The sequence below is a fragment of the Hemitrygon akajei genome, chromosome 27 (assembly GCF_048418815.1).
Source record: "Hemitrygon akajei chromosome 27, sHemAka1.3, whole genome shotgun sequence".
NCBI classification, from domain to species: domain Eukaryota; kingdom Metazoa; phylum Chordata; class Chondrichthyes; order Myliobatiformes; family Dasyatidae; genus Hemitrygon; species Hemitrygon akajei.
The window spans coordinates 38,719,827-38,738,593 of NC_133150.1; the positions used below are offsets into that span (position 1 = coordinate 38,719,827).

Here is an 18,767-nt window from a genome sequence, read left to right on the forward strand (position 1 = left end):
AATTCGTGTTCTCAATATTCTTTATTTTTTATTTGCAGTTTGTCTTTTGCACATTGGTTGTTTGTCTGTCTTTGTGTGTATTTTTTCATTGATTCTATTGTATTTCCTTGTATCTACTATGAATGCCTGCAAGGAAATGAATGTCAGGGTAGGGTTTGTTAATCTATTGGTACTTTGACAGTAAATTTGAGATTTGACTTTGAAATACCAAAGTTTAAATGATTAGTTTTCACAGGTGATTGCATTTTGCCAGGTGACTAGCTGCTTTGAAAATGATTAGTTTATAACCCTCTTTCTTTGATGAATCATCCAGTTTAGTCGAGATTAGGATTTAAGATTCAGGTTTATTTGTCACGTTTACATCAAAACATAGAGTGAAATGTTTCGTTTGCGTTAACAATCAACGTACCCGAGGATCTGAATTCTTTCACCAACCTCACTGTCACTCCTGCCTATGATTCAGGCAGAAATTATCCTGTAATCTCTTATCGAGTTTAAACCTGTCAGAGCAATTGAGACCAGGGTGGTGTTTTATATACAATTTGTGCATGATAACAGATGCAGTTATATACTGTAAATCTCAGATATTATCAGCTAGCAGGTTAAGCATGTGATGTTTCAAAGGCTTATATTATTAATTGCAATGCTCTGCACTTAAAAGCCACTGGATAACCTCTGGAACCTCTCCAGGAACGCTGTACAGTAAAAGGACACCACTTACAAGAAGAATACAGCGGCAATGCACTCATTACAGTAATAGTACGCTGTGTTATCTTGCAGCAAGAGTATATTGAAATGTTAAAGTTCTTTAGGCTTAGTTAAGATTACCTATTAACACAGTACTGCATTTTATGGAGTTATACTGCGCTGTAAATTTTACAGAATCCTGTAAATAGACATGTAATACTTTGGCCATTGAAAAATGTTTGGCATGCTTGAGAAGCTGGAAAAAATAAATCAACTCATAACCAAGGGTAGAAGTATTTCACATAAGAAATGAGAGACCAGTAGGCTATACTATCTCTCGTGCTCTGGAACTCCTGATGGAAAATGTTTCTGAAGATCATTAAAATCTAAAATCTACTCCTAGTCACTGGCAGCCAACCTTTATTCCTCCCTTTAGCTGCCTTGTAATGGAAATATGCCTTCTCTGAATTTACAAACCATCACTAAAGATATGAGGTACAGAATTTTAAAAAAACACTCCTCTGTTATCTGACTTTTCTACCCTGGGGAAGTTATAGCAGTTGTCTATCTGATCATGCCTTTCATAATTTTATGAACTTGTGTCGGGTCTCTCCTCAGCCTTTGACTTCCATAGAAGGCAATATTGCATTGTCCAAACTTTTCTTATGACTCATGCCCTTTAACCTGTGCAGTACCCTGGCGAGCCACTTCTGTACTGTCTCCAGTGTCCTTCCTGCAGTGGGTGTGACCAGAAATGCATACAAAATGTGAACAGTCATTTTGCTCTCCCCATCTCCAGCCATGTGGAGCACCAGCTTCACCCAGCTCTCTAACCTTGTTGTCAGATTCAGATTCGTCACCTCTACATTGAAATGCAGTGTTTGTGTTAACAACCAACACACCTACAGATGTTTTGGGGCACCGCACATTCTGCAATTGTCACCATACCATTCCAAGCTCACCATATACTAATTACTAATGTTCTGGACAGGACCCATTGGGAAGCACTGTGCATTAAGGCTCAGAGACATAATGGACCAAATGGGACAACCTCAGGTGGGCTCCTCTGTCATCGTGGATGAGTTAGACTGAAGGACCTGCTTCTGTATCGTACAGTAACTAAGGAATTGACATGACAGCAACACAAAGAGGAAAGCAAATGGGAAGAATGCCAGTTTTTGATAAGGATTCCTGGTTTGGAGTATTGTGATACCAGTGTTTTTCTAGGAATGCAGCCACTCCATTGAGCTGGGGCGCATTGAATCCAAACATCTAACTTTTATTTTGGTAACACTGAACAACAAATATTTTGCTTCCTGAATACTTTTTGGTGTATCTTATGGGTTTTTGGTTGCTGATCATGAAAATCACAATGAAATTTCCCTATCACCATAGGCCATAAGATATAGGAGCGGAATTAGGTCGTTTGACCGATCGGGTCTGCTCTGCCATTTCATCATGGCTGATTCAATTTTCCTCTCAGCCCCAAATTCCTGTCTTCTCCCCATATTGGTTAATTCCCTGACCGATCTCTCAACCTCTGCCTTAAATGTAGATAAAGACCTGGCCACCACAGCTGCCCATGGCAAAGAATTACAGATTCACCATTCTAAAGAAATTCCTCCTCATCTCCACACTAAAAGGACGCACCTCTATTCTGAGACTGTGTCCTCTGTTATTAGATTCTCACACCGAGGACACTTCCTCTCCACATCCATTCTGTCAAGGCCTTTCACCATTTGATAGGTTTCATTGAGGACACTCCTCATTCTTCTGAATTCCAGTGAATACAGGCCCAGAGCCTTCAAGCGCTCTTCACATGACAAGCCATCCAATCTTGGAATCATTTTCGTGAACCTCCTTTGAACCCTCTCCAGTTTCAGCACATTCATTCTGAGATAAACCTGCTCACAATACTCCAAGTGAGGCCTCACCAGTGTTTTATAAAGTTTCAGAATTGTATCCTTGCTTTCATGTTCTAGTCCTCTGGAAATGAATGCTAACATTGTTTTTGCCTTCCTCACCATAGACTCAACCTGAAAATTAACCTTTAGGGAATCCTGCACAAGGACTCCCCAAATCTCTTTGCACCTTCGTTTTTTGTATTTTCTCTCCATTTAGAAAATAGCCAACCTTTTCATTTCTTCTACCAATGTGCATGACCATACACTTCCCGAGACCATATTCCATCTGCCATTTCTTTGGCCATTCTCCTGATCTGTCTAAGTCCTTCTGTAGCCTCTCTCATGTGCTATTTTTAAAAAAATCACCTATATTTGTTATTTAATTCATAATTCAAGTCTGAATAACCGATGCTAAGATTAATTAAAGCATTTATGGTGATCCACAAATCAAGTAGGTCATAAATGTCAGGCAATTCGAGGAACTTCAAGTGGGTCTGAAGAAAATCACATACAAGGCATTCGAGGATGTTGCTGAAAGTTTTCTTGGCAGCTACAGAGCACCAAACTTGATGCAGCTGGTTGACAACATGGTTCAAGCATACAAAACCATTAAGTGCAATATGTCACTAAAGACTGATCTTCTGCATTTCCATTTAGACTTCTCCCCTGCAAATCTTGGCGCTGTCAGTGACGAGCACGGTGAAAGGTTTCACTAGGTCATTGTGGTCATGCAGAAATGGTATCGGGGCAACTGGAATCCATCAATGCTGGCTGATTATTGTTGGACACTTAAACTAGAAGTCTCAGACACTAACTTGTCAATAAAACACTTTTAGCTTAGTTGAACTATCACAAAGCATCAGCAACATTATGCAATTAAATGCATTATATTCAATAAAATTTCATTCTCTTCTACAAATGCCTACCTGATATAAGTAGTCTGAAATAATATGTGTTTAGCTTCAAGCAGTCTCTCATAAGGAAAAAAATTAAGAGGAAGCAACACTTTCAAAAAATTTGTTGTCCAGTGTGTATACAAGGAAACTCTCTACAGTATTATCTGCATTTCTACCTTGTACATGGACACACTAACTCTCCATTATCCCGGAGGCGACTGTAACAACTTCCCATATCCCCTTTGGCAACAACCCAACTCACTTACTGTTATCTTCCAATAGCTGGAAAAGAAAGTTACAGGGAATGGGTAAAACCCATTTTATTCTCTTTTTGGCACACACACTGACAATTATATCCATCCCTCCTTGTCCACGAGAAGTTGGTCATCATCTAGTACAGTTGTAGCATTTGCAGCGAAGGTCCTCCATCCATGCAATTGGGCAGGGAGTTCCAGGAATTACAATGAAGGAAGGAAGGGCAATATATTTCTAGCTTATAATGGGTTGGGATGTGGTTAAACATCGGGAGAGGGAAGGTTTCACCACAAGACCATAATGTGTAGGAGCAAACTTAGGCTATCTAGCCCATCTATTCTGCCATTTGATCATATCTGATTTGTTGACTGAAGTTTGGGTCCTTATTTAGCGTTACCAGTGAGTCCTGGGTCAATACCGAAACCCGAAGGTTGACTGGAAGTCCAGATTGAAGCCCGAACATCGATCGAGAGTCCAGAAGGTGAGGCTCGTTGGGTGGAGCCCTGAATCTGTGAATCTCTGATGATCTACTGGGGAAGCTGAAGGCTCGGTATCTGCTGGAGGACGAAGAAGACGGCTGCCCTCAGTTGAGAGGACCCTGTTTGAGTTTGGGTGGGCGGAAGGAACGGGGCTTGTTTTGTTATGATTGTCGCATGGTATGTTCTGATTTCCTGCACGTTGCTCGGCTGAACACAGTGGCCATGCAATGTTGGTGCCAGAATGTGTGTTGATACTTGCAGGCTGCCCTCAGCATACCCTTGGGTGTGTTGGTAGCCAACGACAAAATATGTGTGAGAGCACATGTATGCGGTTGAGGGAAGGAAGGCAAAGGCTGCTTTCATAGAGTTGTAGAAGAGATTTGGCAGTGGCACCTGGAGTGTCAGATAATAGAGATCTTGGAAAAAAACCACATTGCAACGGAATGAAAAAAATTCAATGGTTAAAATAGAGCACTAAATAATGAATATTTACAAGAAATTAGTGGTGTGCTGAACATACTGTTTAATTTTCAGAGGAACCCACAATTCAGAGACCAGCTTCTGCCAACTCTTTACACTGGAACATTCTCCTATTGTAATTTCCAATAAAATACTGGAACATTGACCTTTCAATGTTAAGCAAAAGAACATGGTAAGGAAGCACTTTAACATAGCTTTTTCAGAATGTAAGCACTATGAAAGTATTATAATAGTGATCTATTCTATAGTTGTTAAATTGCGTATTTACTTTACACCTTAGGAAACTAAAACACCTCAAAGTTCCACAGAAGTTCCATAGAAAATGGCCAAGAACTGGTTTGTCTCAGATCTTCAGGAATTTTCTAGGAGCGATGTTTATTTGGTCCCCTAGAGGGATCCTTGCAGATTTCTGCTGTGCCAGATGACATAGTTCAGTCACCTCTACCCTCTGCTGCTGAGACAGCCAGAGTCGGACAGGTGTCTGGGGCATAAACTGTCCAAAGGAACGTGATGCCTACGCCAATCACTTGTTGAAGAGTCTTGGTCTAGAACATCAACTGTTTATTCTTCTCCATAGATGCTGACTGACCTGCTGAGTTCCTCCAGCATTTTTTGCGTGTGAAGCTGAATTAAGCTACTGCTCTTCTGCCTGAATGCAGTCCATATCCTTCCATTTCCTGCATAATCGTCGGTATATCTAAAAGCCTCTTAAATGCTAATATTGCACCTGCTTCCACCACGACCCTCTTGAAGCTCTGTTGCTCTCTGTGTGCAAAAATAAGCCCCGCACATCTCTGTAAAGCTCTCTCTCTCTCATCCTGAATCCAGTGTCCTCCAGTATGACATTTCTACCCTGGGATAAAAAATTCTGACTGTGTACCCTGTATGTGCCTATTGGAGCACATTAGGTACCATCAACTGCCATCAAGGGTTCCACGTCCATCTTGTGTTTCACTCTATGAGCCCAGCCTTTCCTTATGAGACAACCTGCCCATTTCACAGTCTACCATAAGAACATAAGATGTAGAAGCAGAATTAGGCCATTTGGCCTATCGAGTTTGCTCCGCCATTCTATCATGGAAGATTTATTATCCCCCTCACTCCCATTTTTCTTCCTCCTCCCTTTAACCGTTGACACCCTTGCTAATCAAGAACCAACCTATCAACCTCTGCTATAAACAGACCCAATAACTTGGTCTCCACAGCTGTCTGTGAAAATGAATTCCGCAGATTCACTACCCTCTGGCAGAGATCACATCATCTCCTCATTTCTGTTTTAAAGGAATGTACTTGTATTCTGAGGCTGTACCCTCTGGTCCTAGACCCCCCCCCCCCCCCCACTATAGGAAACATTGTTCACTCTATCTAGGCCTTTCGATATTCGATAGGTTTCAATGAGATCTCCTTTCATTCTTCTGAACTCCAATGAGTACAGGCCCAGAGCCATCGACTGCTCTTCACATGTTAACCCTTTCATTCCTGGGATAATTCTCGTGAAACTCCGCTGTTACCTTGCCAATGTCAGCACATCCTCTCTTTCATAAGAGGCCCAAAACTGCTCACAATATCTTCAAGTGTGGTCAAATGAATTCTAACATTGCATTTGTCTTCCTTACTACAGACTCAAATGAGTTAACATTTGGGGAATTCTGTACTAGAACTCCCAGGTCCCTTAGCAATTCCAACTTCTGAATTCACTCCCCATTCAGAAAAGTATCTACACCTTTATTCTTTCCACCAAAGTGCATGAATTCAGTCCAGTAAACCTCTGCTGGACTGCTTTGAAAGCATTAGCATCCTTCCTTAAAATATGCAAACCAAAACTACATACCCTATGTGTGGTCTCATCAGTACCCTGTATGACAGAGGCATAACCTCCTGCATTTCATTCCATTGGCAATAAGCGATTACATTCTGCTAGCCTTCTGAATGGCTTGCTTTACTTGAATCGGTACTAGTGTACCGGGAAACTGGGTATCCTGTTAGTTAGTAATGAGCAGGTGATGGATAATTAGTGAAATAACAGTAAGATTACTCTGAGAGAGCTCAATGGCGATACATTACCAAGGGTTACTCATTAACTACTGACTTGGTAAAGTGAGATTATTATCACTATGGCAACTCTGGTATGTAGAATCAGTAATATCAGTTACTATCTATTTTATATACAACACCTATTTTTTAATATAAAAATAATTTCTTATCCAATATCCCCCCCCCTTTTACAAACACAATCCAGTTGTTCCAGCTATTTTCAACAGCAGACACTTTCTGTTCCATTAGCTCAGAACAACAGGCGAAGGGTACAAAGATTTAGCCAGGTAGCCTCGTAGAAAGAAAAGACCGCTTCATGCTTCCCAGTTGCAGATATTGAACAATAAAGAAGTGCCTTTTGTATGTGGCAGGAGTCCGGCATTCGTTGTTTGGCTTCACATTAGTTTGGTTAGAAATGTGGCGAGCTGTAGTCCGGAGCCAGAAACTCGCAAGGAGCTCGGGCAGCTAATTTTGCTGGGAAAGTTCATGACATGATCCAGGCCCATCAATAAAATGGTAAGAATGCAAACTCTTTCTGCTTCACAGAAGCCAAAACCTCCCGAATTCCACCAAACCTGCAACAGAAAGGCTGCATGTTAGCTCAGATAGGGAACAGAATGCTTGTGGGGAATTAATGACCGTTTATTTCAGCAGAATATGAATTCCTGCTGCTTTCTGATTCCTACTTTATTGGGTGATTAAATGCAGCCGATGTTGAGATTAACTGTGATTTTAATTGAATAGCAGAGCAAGCTTGTGCAGTGGTCCTGCTTGCTTACGAATTGTAATTGATAGAGGTTTCCCTGGTTATGAATTCAGGGTGGTACAGTAGCACAGCCAGTACAGCTGATCCACCAACATGAAGGAATAAATGATAAAACATGAAGGAATAGAGCTTTGCTTGAGGTAGCTGCTTCAATGGAACTCGATTCTGGAAGCACGCCAGAACACACAGTTAATAATATAAATTGTGTGATGCACACAAAATTAGGGCCAAGTTTCCAAGTTTGCAGCGGATGAATTCACTTGGGTCTCAGGATAGTTGTGGGGAGCAGGACAACAAGTGGACTGAGCGTGCATTGCTCTTTAGATACAGAGTGCTGGAGGAACTCAGCAGGCCAGGGAGCATCCATGGAAAAGGGTAAACAGCCGAGGTTTCGGACTGCGGTCACGATGAAGGGTCTCGGTCCGCAACGTCAACTGTTAGCTCTTTTCCATAGATGCTGCCTGGCTTGCTGAGTTCCTCCAGCATTTTGTGTGTGTTACTCTGATTTCGAGCATCTGCAGATCTTCTTTTGGTTGTGATTGTCTTTTAGGTATCTATTCTGTGTAAGCAGGCTGATGCTAGATTCACTTAGATCCACTTCAGATTAAAACCTTTCTAATGCTCTCAACCAGCATACTATAGATATTTTTAGGCTTTGCGGAATTATATCAATTCACCAAGAACTTCTATTTTTACATGTTATTCTTGAAAACCTCTTTTTTCTTTCTATCTATCTATATCTACTGTACATCGCAGAGTAGGCCCTTCTGGCCCTTCGAGCACCCAACAAGCCTGATTAACTCTGACCTAATCATGGGACATTTTACAATGACCAATTAACCTACCCGGTACGCCTTTGGATTGTGGAAGGAAACCGGAGAAAACCCCCACGTTCCACGGGGAGGATGTCCAGAGACTCCTTACAGAACGGCACCAGAATTGAACTCCGAACTCTGGCGCGCCCGAGCTGAAATAGTGCCGCGCTAACCGGCACGCTTCCACGGCAACGCACATCCAATTCTCTGCATTCTATGGTGTCCATCGACGGAATTCACTGACTCCATGGGGGATGGATGGGCAGAGGCTAACATTCAAAACTGATCTTATACACCAGAGATTCTGTGGATGTGGAAAAGCTTGGGCAACACACACAAAATACTGGAGGAACTCGGCAGGTCAGGCGGCATCTATGGAAATGAATGAACAATTTCGTTTCTATAGACACAGCCTGACCTGCTGAGTTCCTCCAGTGTTGCGTGTGTTGCTGCTTGCCTAGAGTTTTCACTATAAGGAGCGGTTTGACAATTTAGGACATTTTCTCTGCTGCGTTGAGGATTTGAGGGGAGACCTCATGGATATTGGATATCGTGGACCTCCTGGATAATGACAGGGTAGATAGTCAGAGTCTTTTTCAAAGTGTAGAAATGTCAAATGCTAGAGGACAGACCTCTAAGGTAAGTTGGACGAGATATACACGATAATTTTTTTTTTGCATGGAGAGAGATGGGTGTCTGGAATGACTGCAAGATGTAATGGAGGAAGCAGATATGTTAATGTAGCCTCTAAGACATTCAGAAGGCCACTAGTATGTGCAGGGAATGAAAATCATGTGCAGGCAGTTAGGTTTAGTTTTGAACATTAATTTTTCTAATTTCCAGATGAACATTAATTTCTCTAAGTTACAGTAATTTTTCCCATCCCCTATTTCTCTCTTTCTACATTCCCTATTCCGGCTCCCTTTCTCTTGTCCTCAACTCCCTGTGGTGCTCCATGGTCCACTGCCCACTCCTATCAGATTGCTTCTTCTTCAGCACTTTAACTCTTCCACTAATCCTCTCCCAGCTTCTTATTTCACTTTCGCCTCACCTGCCAAACTGTACTCCTTCCTCTCCCTGCCACCCCCTTATTCTACTTCAGTCCCCTTCACACCCAGTCCTGATGAAGGGCCGTGGCCTGAAAAATCAACTGCCTATTCCCCTCCAGATGCTGCCTGATCTGCTGGTTCCTCTAGCGCTTTGAATGTTTTGCTCATTGTTTCCAGCATTTGCAGAATCTCTTGTGTTTAGCTGTGGGTTTAGTTTGGCTCCGGTTAGCAAAGACATCGTGGGTAGTTTTTATCAAGGTAATTTTTCTTGCAGTGTCAGATAGATGACAAGGAATTTGTCCCCACAGGTCTTACTAACTGCAACATTATAATACTAGAGTGCCTACTGAGGTATAAATATTGACCTGGATACCAGGTATCTGTTCTGTAAAGCAGAGGTTTGGGATATTTTACCCGTGGGCAGATGGGACCTCAGTGTAATGTGACATTTGAAACCATTCGCAAGTATGACTTCCTATACAGTTGCTGATATCATCAGCTGCAGTGTTTTTCAGGTCCACACGGGTAAAACTTTTTAAACACTTACCTCTCTTCTGCTCCTTTACAGATCATTAAAGGGTTCTTCTGCACAGCTATTGCTGTAAAGAGAAAATTAGTGAAGATTGGCAATCTGAAGAGAAGACTGAAGCACTGCCTAATTCCAACCAATAACACATCCTGAACTCTTCATTTTATACTCAGAGTGTCCATTAGCAGCTATATCCACCAGTGGATTAGAGATGGGAAGAGCAGATGACCAGGCTCTTTGCAATTAATTGTCCAGTACTGTTAAAAATGTCAATTTATCCACGGACACAATGAGGAATTTTTGGGGCTGGTGGGTGCCACAGGGGCTCGAGTGTGCTCTGGATTACAATGAGTGTACCATAATTGGAAACTGTACCCAGTATATATCTCAGTGCTGGCACATGGCCAAGTGGTTAAGGCATTGGCCTAGTGATTTGAAGGTTGCTAGTTCGAGCCTCAGCTAAGGCATCCTTGAGCAAGGCACTTAACTACACATTGCTCTGTGATGACACCAGTGCCAAGCTGTATCGGCCCTTGCCCTTCCCTTGGACAACATCAGTGGCGTGCAGAGGGGAGACTTGCAGCATGGGCAACTGTCAGTCTCCCATGCAACCCTGCCCAGGCCTGCGCCATGGAAACCTTACAAGGCGCAAATCCATTGTCTCTCAAGACTAATGGATCCCTAGAGCCTGTAATCACTGACATTATGCAAATTCTCCCATAAAAACTTCCAAAGCATTTACCAATACATGGAAGTTAGTTACAGAAATTTTAGAATGGGCATTGCAGTTACTTAATTCAAAAGACTAGCAGTCTTTAAAACATAACTGTTTACAAATAATCTTGCAGTAGTCAGACAGATTAAGAACACAGTTACCAGTTCACAGTGGGAGGCCACTTAACAGATTTGCTCTGGAAACTGACAAGGCAAATTTCTTCAGTTGACACTTGTAAAATACTACTTCAAACAATGTAGTATCCATTGATACTTAAATTCCACCATTCTAAGCATAAGATGTGGAACATTCTGATTTAGCAACACTGAAACATCAGGGAAGATGATAATAATACATGCCAATAAATGTATTCCCTTTGCTTCTGCAGATACTGATTGACCCACTATGCTCATATACCATTTTTTTTGGCTCCAGATTCCACCATCTGCAGCTTCTCTGTCTCTAATTAATAACCATCAGTCCTCATTGACACAGGAAAAATAGGGGTTTGGACAGCTCTCAGGAACTGAACCCAGGGACTCTGCGACTGCCTGCATTTTGAGAAACTGAGAGTGAAAAATAGAGTAAAATCCTACCTGATATGTACTGCAGAATCTTGAAAGGACCATGTTTGGTAGGTCCTCTTCTGTGCCTGGAAGGTAATATTAAGATGATATTAATATTCACAATGATGCATTTTTCTCTTTAGATTTTCATTATTATTCCAGTGGGATGACTTGCACATGACATACTGCCATTATTTGTAAGAGTTGGAAACCGAACTAGTCCAAGTAAGTCTGCCAACCACTACAGAAAAATCAAGCTCCTTCTACCATCAAAATGTCTATGATTGGATGATTGGGCATCTAATCTACAAACTTACTGCTGTGTGGGAAAAGCACTAGCAGGCAGAGTTTTTTCTTTGGTTGCTAGCATTAACTGGTGCTAAAGTATGGCTACCCATTGACTTCATACAGTCACGGAGCAATACAGCAGATATTCAGGCCCTTTGGCCCAATGAGTCTGTGCTGACCACAGGGCCCACCCAGCTTGTCCCATATTTCTGTGTTCAGACCATATCTCTCTAAGCCCTGCCCCTCCATGTACCGATCCAAGTGTTTCTTAAATGACACTATTGTATCTGCCTCAACCAATTTCTCTGGCAGCCTGTTCCATGTACTTGTCATGCTCTGTGTCTTCCCCCTCTCATCCTAAACCAATGCCCTCCTAGTTTTAGACTCCTCTAGCCTGATGAAAAGACTATTACCAACCACCTTATCTATGTCTCTCATCACTTAAGACATTCCTGTAAGGCTGCCCCTCATTCTCCTGTGTTCCAGGGACTGAATGGACGTAGAATGGCCAATATCTCCATATAACACAAGCCCTCTAGCCTAGGCAACATCCTCAAAAATCCTTTCTGCACTATCCAGTTTAACCAATTCTTTCCTATAACGGGGTGATCATAATTGTATGTAATATTCCAAGTGTGGCCTCACCAATGACTTGTACAACTGCAACATAATGTCTCACCTCATACTGTATACTCAACGCCTTGATGAAGGACAAAGTGCTAAACACCTTTCTCACCACCCTGTCCACCTGCGATGTTGCTTTCAACAAAGTATGCACTTGCATTCACAAGTCCCCCTGTTCCAATACACACCCTAGTGTCACATTCATAGAATAAGTCCTACACTGCTTCAACTTTCCACAATACATCACCTCACACTTAACTGCATTTCAATCCATCTGCCACTCCTCAGCCCACTTTCCTAACTGAATAAGATCTCCTTGTAATCTACAATAACTTCATAATCAATAGCACCTCCCAATTTTATGTCATCCATAAGTTTACTGATCAAGCCTTGTACACTCACAGCCAAATCATTTATATAAATAATAAGTAACAAGGGCCTCAACACTAACCACTTTGTTACACCACTTGTCACTGGGGTCCTATCAAAGAAACAGCCTTCAACCTCCACCCTTTGCTTCTTTTCTCTGAGCCAATTCTGAATCTACCTAACCAGCTCTCTTTGGATTCCATGGCACCCAACCTTCCAAACAAGTCTACCATGCAGGACCGTATTCAAGGCTTTGTGGAAGTCCAAGTAGATAACATCCACTGCCTTACCCTCATCTACCTTCATCAGAAAGAATAGATGGAATGCAAACTGCATTGTAACACTTGTCAGTAAACAACAATTAATTGTCTTTCTCCTTATCAATACACTTTTCTCTTGGAACATATACATACAACAGGTTTTTGTAAATCTCTGGTTCACCAGTGAACCATCACATGCATTGAGAATGAATCTGAAGGTTGATTGTCATAATTAACATAACGTATGGCTGATTATAACAATGTAAAAAACTCCGTACTTATTAAATAAAAACAGAGAGGATTAGAACATACAACAGTACCGTACAGACAGGTCCATTGGCCTACGAGGTTGTGCCAATGTTTTACTCTACTCCAGGATCAATTTAATCCTTCCCTTCCACATAAGCCTCCATTTTTCTATAATTGTTGTGCCCTGGTCTAAGAGTCCCTTAAATGTCACTGAAGTATCTATGTCTACCCTCACCACTGGCAGTGCATTACATGCACTTGTCACTCTGTGTTTAAAAAAAACTACCTCTGAGATCCCCCTTAAATTTTTCACTACTTACATTCAAAGGATGCTCTTTGGTACTAATCATGCCTCCCTGGGGAAAATAAAATGCTGGCTGTCTTCGCCTCTCATAATCTTATACACCTCTATCTAGTGACCTTTTGTTCTCCTCCTCTCCAAAGAGAAAAGCCCCAGCTCGTTCAACCTTTCCTCATAACACATGTTCCCTAATCCAGGCAGCATCCCGGGAATTTTTCTCTGCAGCTTCTCTAGGTGGATCAGGAGGGATGACACCTGACGCAGACTTGGGTACAGAGGTGGGGGTTTTAAATTTGAGGCTTCGCTCCATTGAGAGGTGATGCCGTTGTCTCTCATTCTGCAGCAAATTGCCTCTGAACTGACCCAGTCCAACAAAGGAGTAGGTAATTATCTGGAATCACAAGCAAGAGAAAATCTGCAGATGCTGAAAATCAAAATCACACATACAAAATGTTGGAGAAAATCAGCATGCCAGGTAGCATCTATGAAAACGAGTGAACAGTCCATGTTTTAGGCTGAGGCCCTTCTTCAGGACTGGAAAAAGAAGATGAGAAGTCTGGAATGTTAGGAAAGTGTCTCAAGTATTGGGCAATTCTTAACATACTGTCAGGTGAAAATGTATCTGCAACCTCTGTTCCTACTCATTTACAACCTAGCAAGTTGGAACAGGCTGTACTGTTTATTTGTCAGGGAAATTCTACAATATTGCATCACTTGGCAACGAACTGATATCCTCTACTGTCTTTTCCTACCACTCCACCCAAAACAGTAATAAAAAAAAAAGAGGTAGCAGGTGACAAAAATCATTTTCCATGACATAACCTCCAAATTTTGTATGTGGTTTCTCAAGAGGCTCAACAATTTTAGAGCTGGGCTGGATCCCTTCAGAATCTGACAACAGTTCAGTGATGGTAATGTTCCTGCCTCAGGGTTAGAAGGCTTCAGGGTCAAATTCCATCCCAGATGTCGCTGGGACTTGAAGCTAGAGGGAAAGGTTGAATAGGTTAGGACTTTATTAAATGGATACGACAGGGTCTTTTAAGAGCCTTTTGGATAGGTACATGGAGCTTAGAAAAATAGAGGGCTATGTGTGAGGGAAATTAGCTTGTAGGTTACATGGTCAGCACAACCTGGGGGCTGAAGGGCCTGTAACATGCTGTAAATTTCTATGTTCTATGTTTATTACCTGAAGAGTGGTAGAATAAGGAGAAATCTTCTAGAGGTATACAAAATTATGAGCAGTATAGATATGATAAATACGTGCAGACTTTTCCCCCTCCGGTTGGGTGAGACTAGAGCTAGAAGTTCCAGGTTTAGGGTGAAAGGTGAAAAGTTTAAGGGGAACATGAGGGGAAGTTTCTTCAGTCCGAGGGCCGTGAGAGTGTGGAACAAGCTGCCAGCACAAGTGGTGCATGTAAGCTCAATTTCAACGCTGAAAAGAAGTTTGGATAGGTACACGTGTGATAGGGGTATGGCCAGATATGGCACAGGTGCAGATCAATGGGAGTAGGGAGTTTAACTTGCTTGGCATGAACTAGATGGGCTGAAGGGCCTTTTCTGTGCTGTATTTTTCTATGGCTCTATTAAAAGGAAACCTGAGGGGAATCTTTTTAACTCAGATGGTGATATGAGTGTGGAACGAGCTGCCAGCGTAAGTGGTGCATACAGGCTCATATGCAACACTTGAGAGACCTAAGGGACATGGACCCTAAGATCCCTCTGTTCCTCCACATTGCTAAGAAAAGCTCTGATTCGCATCCTTTACGTGCCACTTCCTGTTTCAGAGAGGCAAAACATGGAGACAACACCAGCACAGATGGAGTCATGACAGCAGTACTGGATTCCATTTTGATCACCTTGTTCTAAGTGGGAATATGAAGGTTCTGGAGAAAGTGCAAAAAAAAGGTTTCACAAAATGGTTCCAGGCACTGGGATTTCAGTGACAAGGCTCTCTGGAGATGAGCGGCTTTTTTCATTGAGTGAAGAATGCTGAGAGAAGATTTATGGTGAAATATTACTGGTTTAGATAGAAAAGTAGCAGAAAAATGCACGAGACAAGGATGGGGATTTAGGGGTGTTGGGGTTGGAACAGCTTTCAACAATTGACCAAAAGATACGGGAGAGATGATGGTCAAGAATTCGCTGTCTGCAGAGAAGGTGTGAACCATGAGTCCACTGGAGGCTGAAGGCCGGAGGTACCTTGTCCTGGGGTTGGAGGACTGTTTATGAGTAGGTGTGTGGGATGGAGGCAGGGGGCTTGTTTTGCTGCTGTTGTTGTTGCTTGTGTCATTCTGGTGAACCTTGCGGGCATGCTAGGTTGGCGCCAGAATTGTCTGGCGCCTCCTTGGGTTATGTTGGCTCTGTTATTTTGATATACTTGAGTTGACTGAATCTGAATAAATCAGTGAATTGTCTATGCACTCAAGACAGAATGACTTGCATGGATAAAAATAAGCTGTAGTTGCCAGGCACATTGGGAGTGGTTTCATTGGCACATGAATGAAATGTTTCCCTATTTATTAATTCTCTTATTCTACACTTAGATCAGGAAAGGAGGACTGAATGAGGCCAATTACTTACCCTTATTTTATTGCATGTGTAGAAGAACACAATAACCAAGATAATCACTGCCAACGGAACAGCGGTTATAAACAATACATTTGTGTTGTTCTTGCTGTTCTTTACATCCACCTTGAACATAACTTTTCCTGTTTCGCCATTGGCAACACTTGTAGTCTGTGAGTAGAGAACAGTAGAGTGGGACAGAGGCTGTGTGTTAGATGAAGGTCCACTCCAGCTGGTTGCTGTGTGTGACAAAGTGACATCCTGATGAGTTGTCTCGGCTGTTGATACTTCCTCGGTGATGCTAGGCCTCTGATGCCTGACTTCTGTCACCAGACTGGCTGGAGCGGTTGTGCCTTTTATGCTGGTGCTAAGCTCTTCGTTCTTTGCAGTCTGTGTGGTAGGCACCGTGGAAATGGAGGTCTGTGGTGGTGGGCTCGCAGTAGACAAATATTGAGAGCATAAGCTTGTGAGCAAATTGTTGGAGGGCAATCCATCATAAAGATTAATCACACAAGAATTCAAATCAGTGGAAGTGCTGTGATCTGCAGAAAGAATCAAACGTTAGATTTTTGGAAGGCTGTATTTCAAATATTCCAGACATTGCTGCTCATACACAGACTCTGTGATGTCTTCTTCACAACACAGGACACAAGTAACACCACTGTAATAAAGTGCAGACCATGGATCAATGCCAACTCATTTCAACCAACATTAATAAAAGGTGGCTATTCCTTGGCAGTTGAAAAAAGTACTGATTAACAGTAGAAGCAGAATGGTTGTCTGGAGAGGATAGAGAAAGCTGCAATGATTGGATGGCTAGTAGAGAAAGCTGCAACGATTGGCTAGGTAGTAGAGAAAGCTGCAACGATTGGCTAGGTAGTAGAGGAAGCTGCAACGATTGGCTAGGTAGTAGAGAAAGCTGCAATGATTGGATGGGTACTAGAGAAAGCTGCAACGATTGGTTAGGTAGTAGAGAAAGCTGCAATGATTGGCTAGGTAGTAGAGAAAGCTGCAACGATTGGCTAGATAGTAGGGGAAGCTGCAACGATTGGCTAGGTAGTAGAGAAAGCTGCAACGATTGGCTAGGTAGTAGAGGAAGCTGCAACGATTGGCTAGGTAGTAGAGAAAGCTGTAATGATTGGATAGGTTGAAGGGGCAGCTACAATGATTGGATAGGTTGAAGGGAAAACTGCAACAATTGAGTAGATCAAAGAGGAAGCCGCAATGACTGAATGGGTTGAATAGCCGGCTGTACTCAGGACCATATGGTGTCAAAGAAGCAAATGCAGGAAGAAGTCATAACAGTTTTATGTGATTTGAGAATGCCCTTGGCAGGAATAACTTACTTTCCCAGTAAGCTGCAGCACTTTGGAAGGAAGTCTTAAAGCATTAGTATGTAGACTTTGGATAAAATATCTAATAGCCAGAAGGCAGTATCAATCTTTCAAATAAATGCACACATCTGGAGTTTTGTAAAAACAAAGTCTCATGGGCCAAAAGCTGAAAAGTGAAACGATATATGTAACGTACTAAGGCGCGAGGAGAAGATAACCTATTAGGACCAAGAAATGTTCTTTTAAAGAGCTGGCGGTAGGATGAAAGATAATTTTTCTGATGTGTAAAATTCAACTAAGTCCCACTTACTTCTCAGGGAGCTGAGAATGTATGAGTCTTGAATGCTGGAATTACTTCGCTCTGTTAACTCTTCATATAGATGCAGGATAGTCTTAGCATATTTAAAGAGGTTATTTGTACACCCTGTCACAATCCTTGGTGTTGGTCTCAAACATGTTTCATTACACTGTGGAGAGCAATTAAAAGAAAACATTTATTTTCCACAATTAAACATTTACTGTTATATTTTTAGTGGGCAAACGTGAGAATAATCTCAATTAACCAATAAATGCCAACCTTCTGGAAAACAAAATGGAATTGAAATGTCTGCTTGGAGTTTTCCCCAATACCAATCACAAGCATCAACATTCTACAGATTAGGGATGTGATGTTGAGGCTCTATAAGTCACTGGTAAGACTTTACTTGGAATACTGTGTGCAGTTTTGGGTTCCTTATTTAAGAAAGGATGTGCTGACTTTGGAGAGGGTTCAGAGAAGATTCACTAGAATGATTCCAGGAATGAGAGGGTTAACATATGAGGAATGTTTAACTGCTCTTGGACTGTACTCCTTGGAGTTTAGAAGAATGAGGGGGGACCTCATAGAAACATTTTGAATGTTGAAAGGCATGGACAGAGTGGATGTGGCAAAGTTGTTTCCCATGGTGGGGGAGTCTAGTACGAGAGGGCATGACTTGAGGTTTGAAGGGTGCCCATTCAGAACAGACATGCTAAGAAACTTTTTTTAGCCAGAGGGCGGCCGATCTGTGGAATTTGCTGCCACGGGCAGCAGTGGAGGCCAAGTCATTGGGTGTATTTAAGGCAGAGATTGATAGGTATCTGAATAGCCAGGGCATCAAAAGTTATGGTGAGAAGGCGGGGGAGTGGGACTAAATGGGAGAATGGATCAGCTCATGATAAAATGGCAGAGCAGACTTGATGGGCCAAATGGCCAACTTCTGCTCCCTTGACTTATCGTCTTATGACATGTTGGTGGTAGTTTGTCAGAGTCTTCTTCACCCTTTTGTGCAAAACTTTATGATCTACAGCAATTTTTCGTCTTTGCACTGTACTGTTGCCACAAAACCATATATTTCACATCATTCAAGTCAGTGCTGATAAATTGGATTCTGAGACAGATGAACTTCATTTGTTACACGTACGTCAAAACAACGTTTTGTGCCAAGTCACAGGAGTCGCCATGCTTCTGATGCCAACATAGCATGCCCACACCTTCCTAACCTCAAGTGTAATCTTATGGAAATGTAGGAGGAATAAACCCACGTGGTCAGGGGGGTAACATTCAAACTCCTTACAAACAGC

General features: G+C 42.1%; 1 protein-coding gene across 3 annotated transcripts in view; it reads right to left on the minus strand.

Annotated features, from left to right (window-relative positions):
• Positions 1–4,720: 4,720 nt before the first annotated feature.
• Positions 4,721–18,767, minus strand: part of LOC140717273 (uncharacterized) — an 88,496-nt gene continuing 74,449 nt past the window's right edge. For all 3 annotated transcript variants that reach the window (XM_073030696.1, XM_073030697.1, XM_073030695.1), the window contains 5 exons: positions 17,476–17,632; positions 15,847–16,373; positions 11,206–11,261; positions 9,913–9,964; positions 4,721–7,310 (listed from right to left, as the gene is read on the minus strand). In XM_073030696.1, coding sequence (XP_072886797.1) covers positions 9,928–9,964; positions 11,206–11,261; positions 15,847–16,373; positions 17,476–17,632 — 777 coding nt within the window. In that variant the 3' untranslated portion in view covers positions 4,721–7,310; positions 9,913–9,927. The remainder of the gene's footprint in view (positions 7,311–9,912; positions 9,965–11,205; positions 11,262–15,846; positions 16,374–17,475; positions 17,633–18,767) is intronic.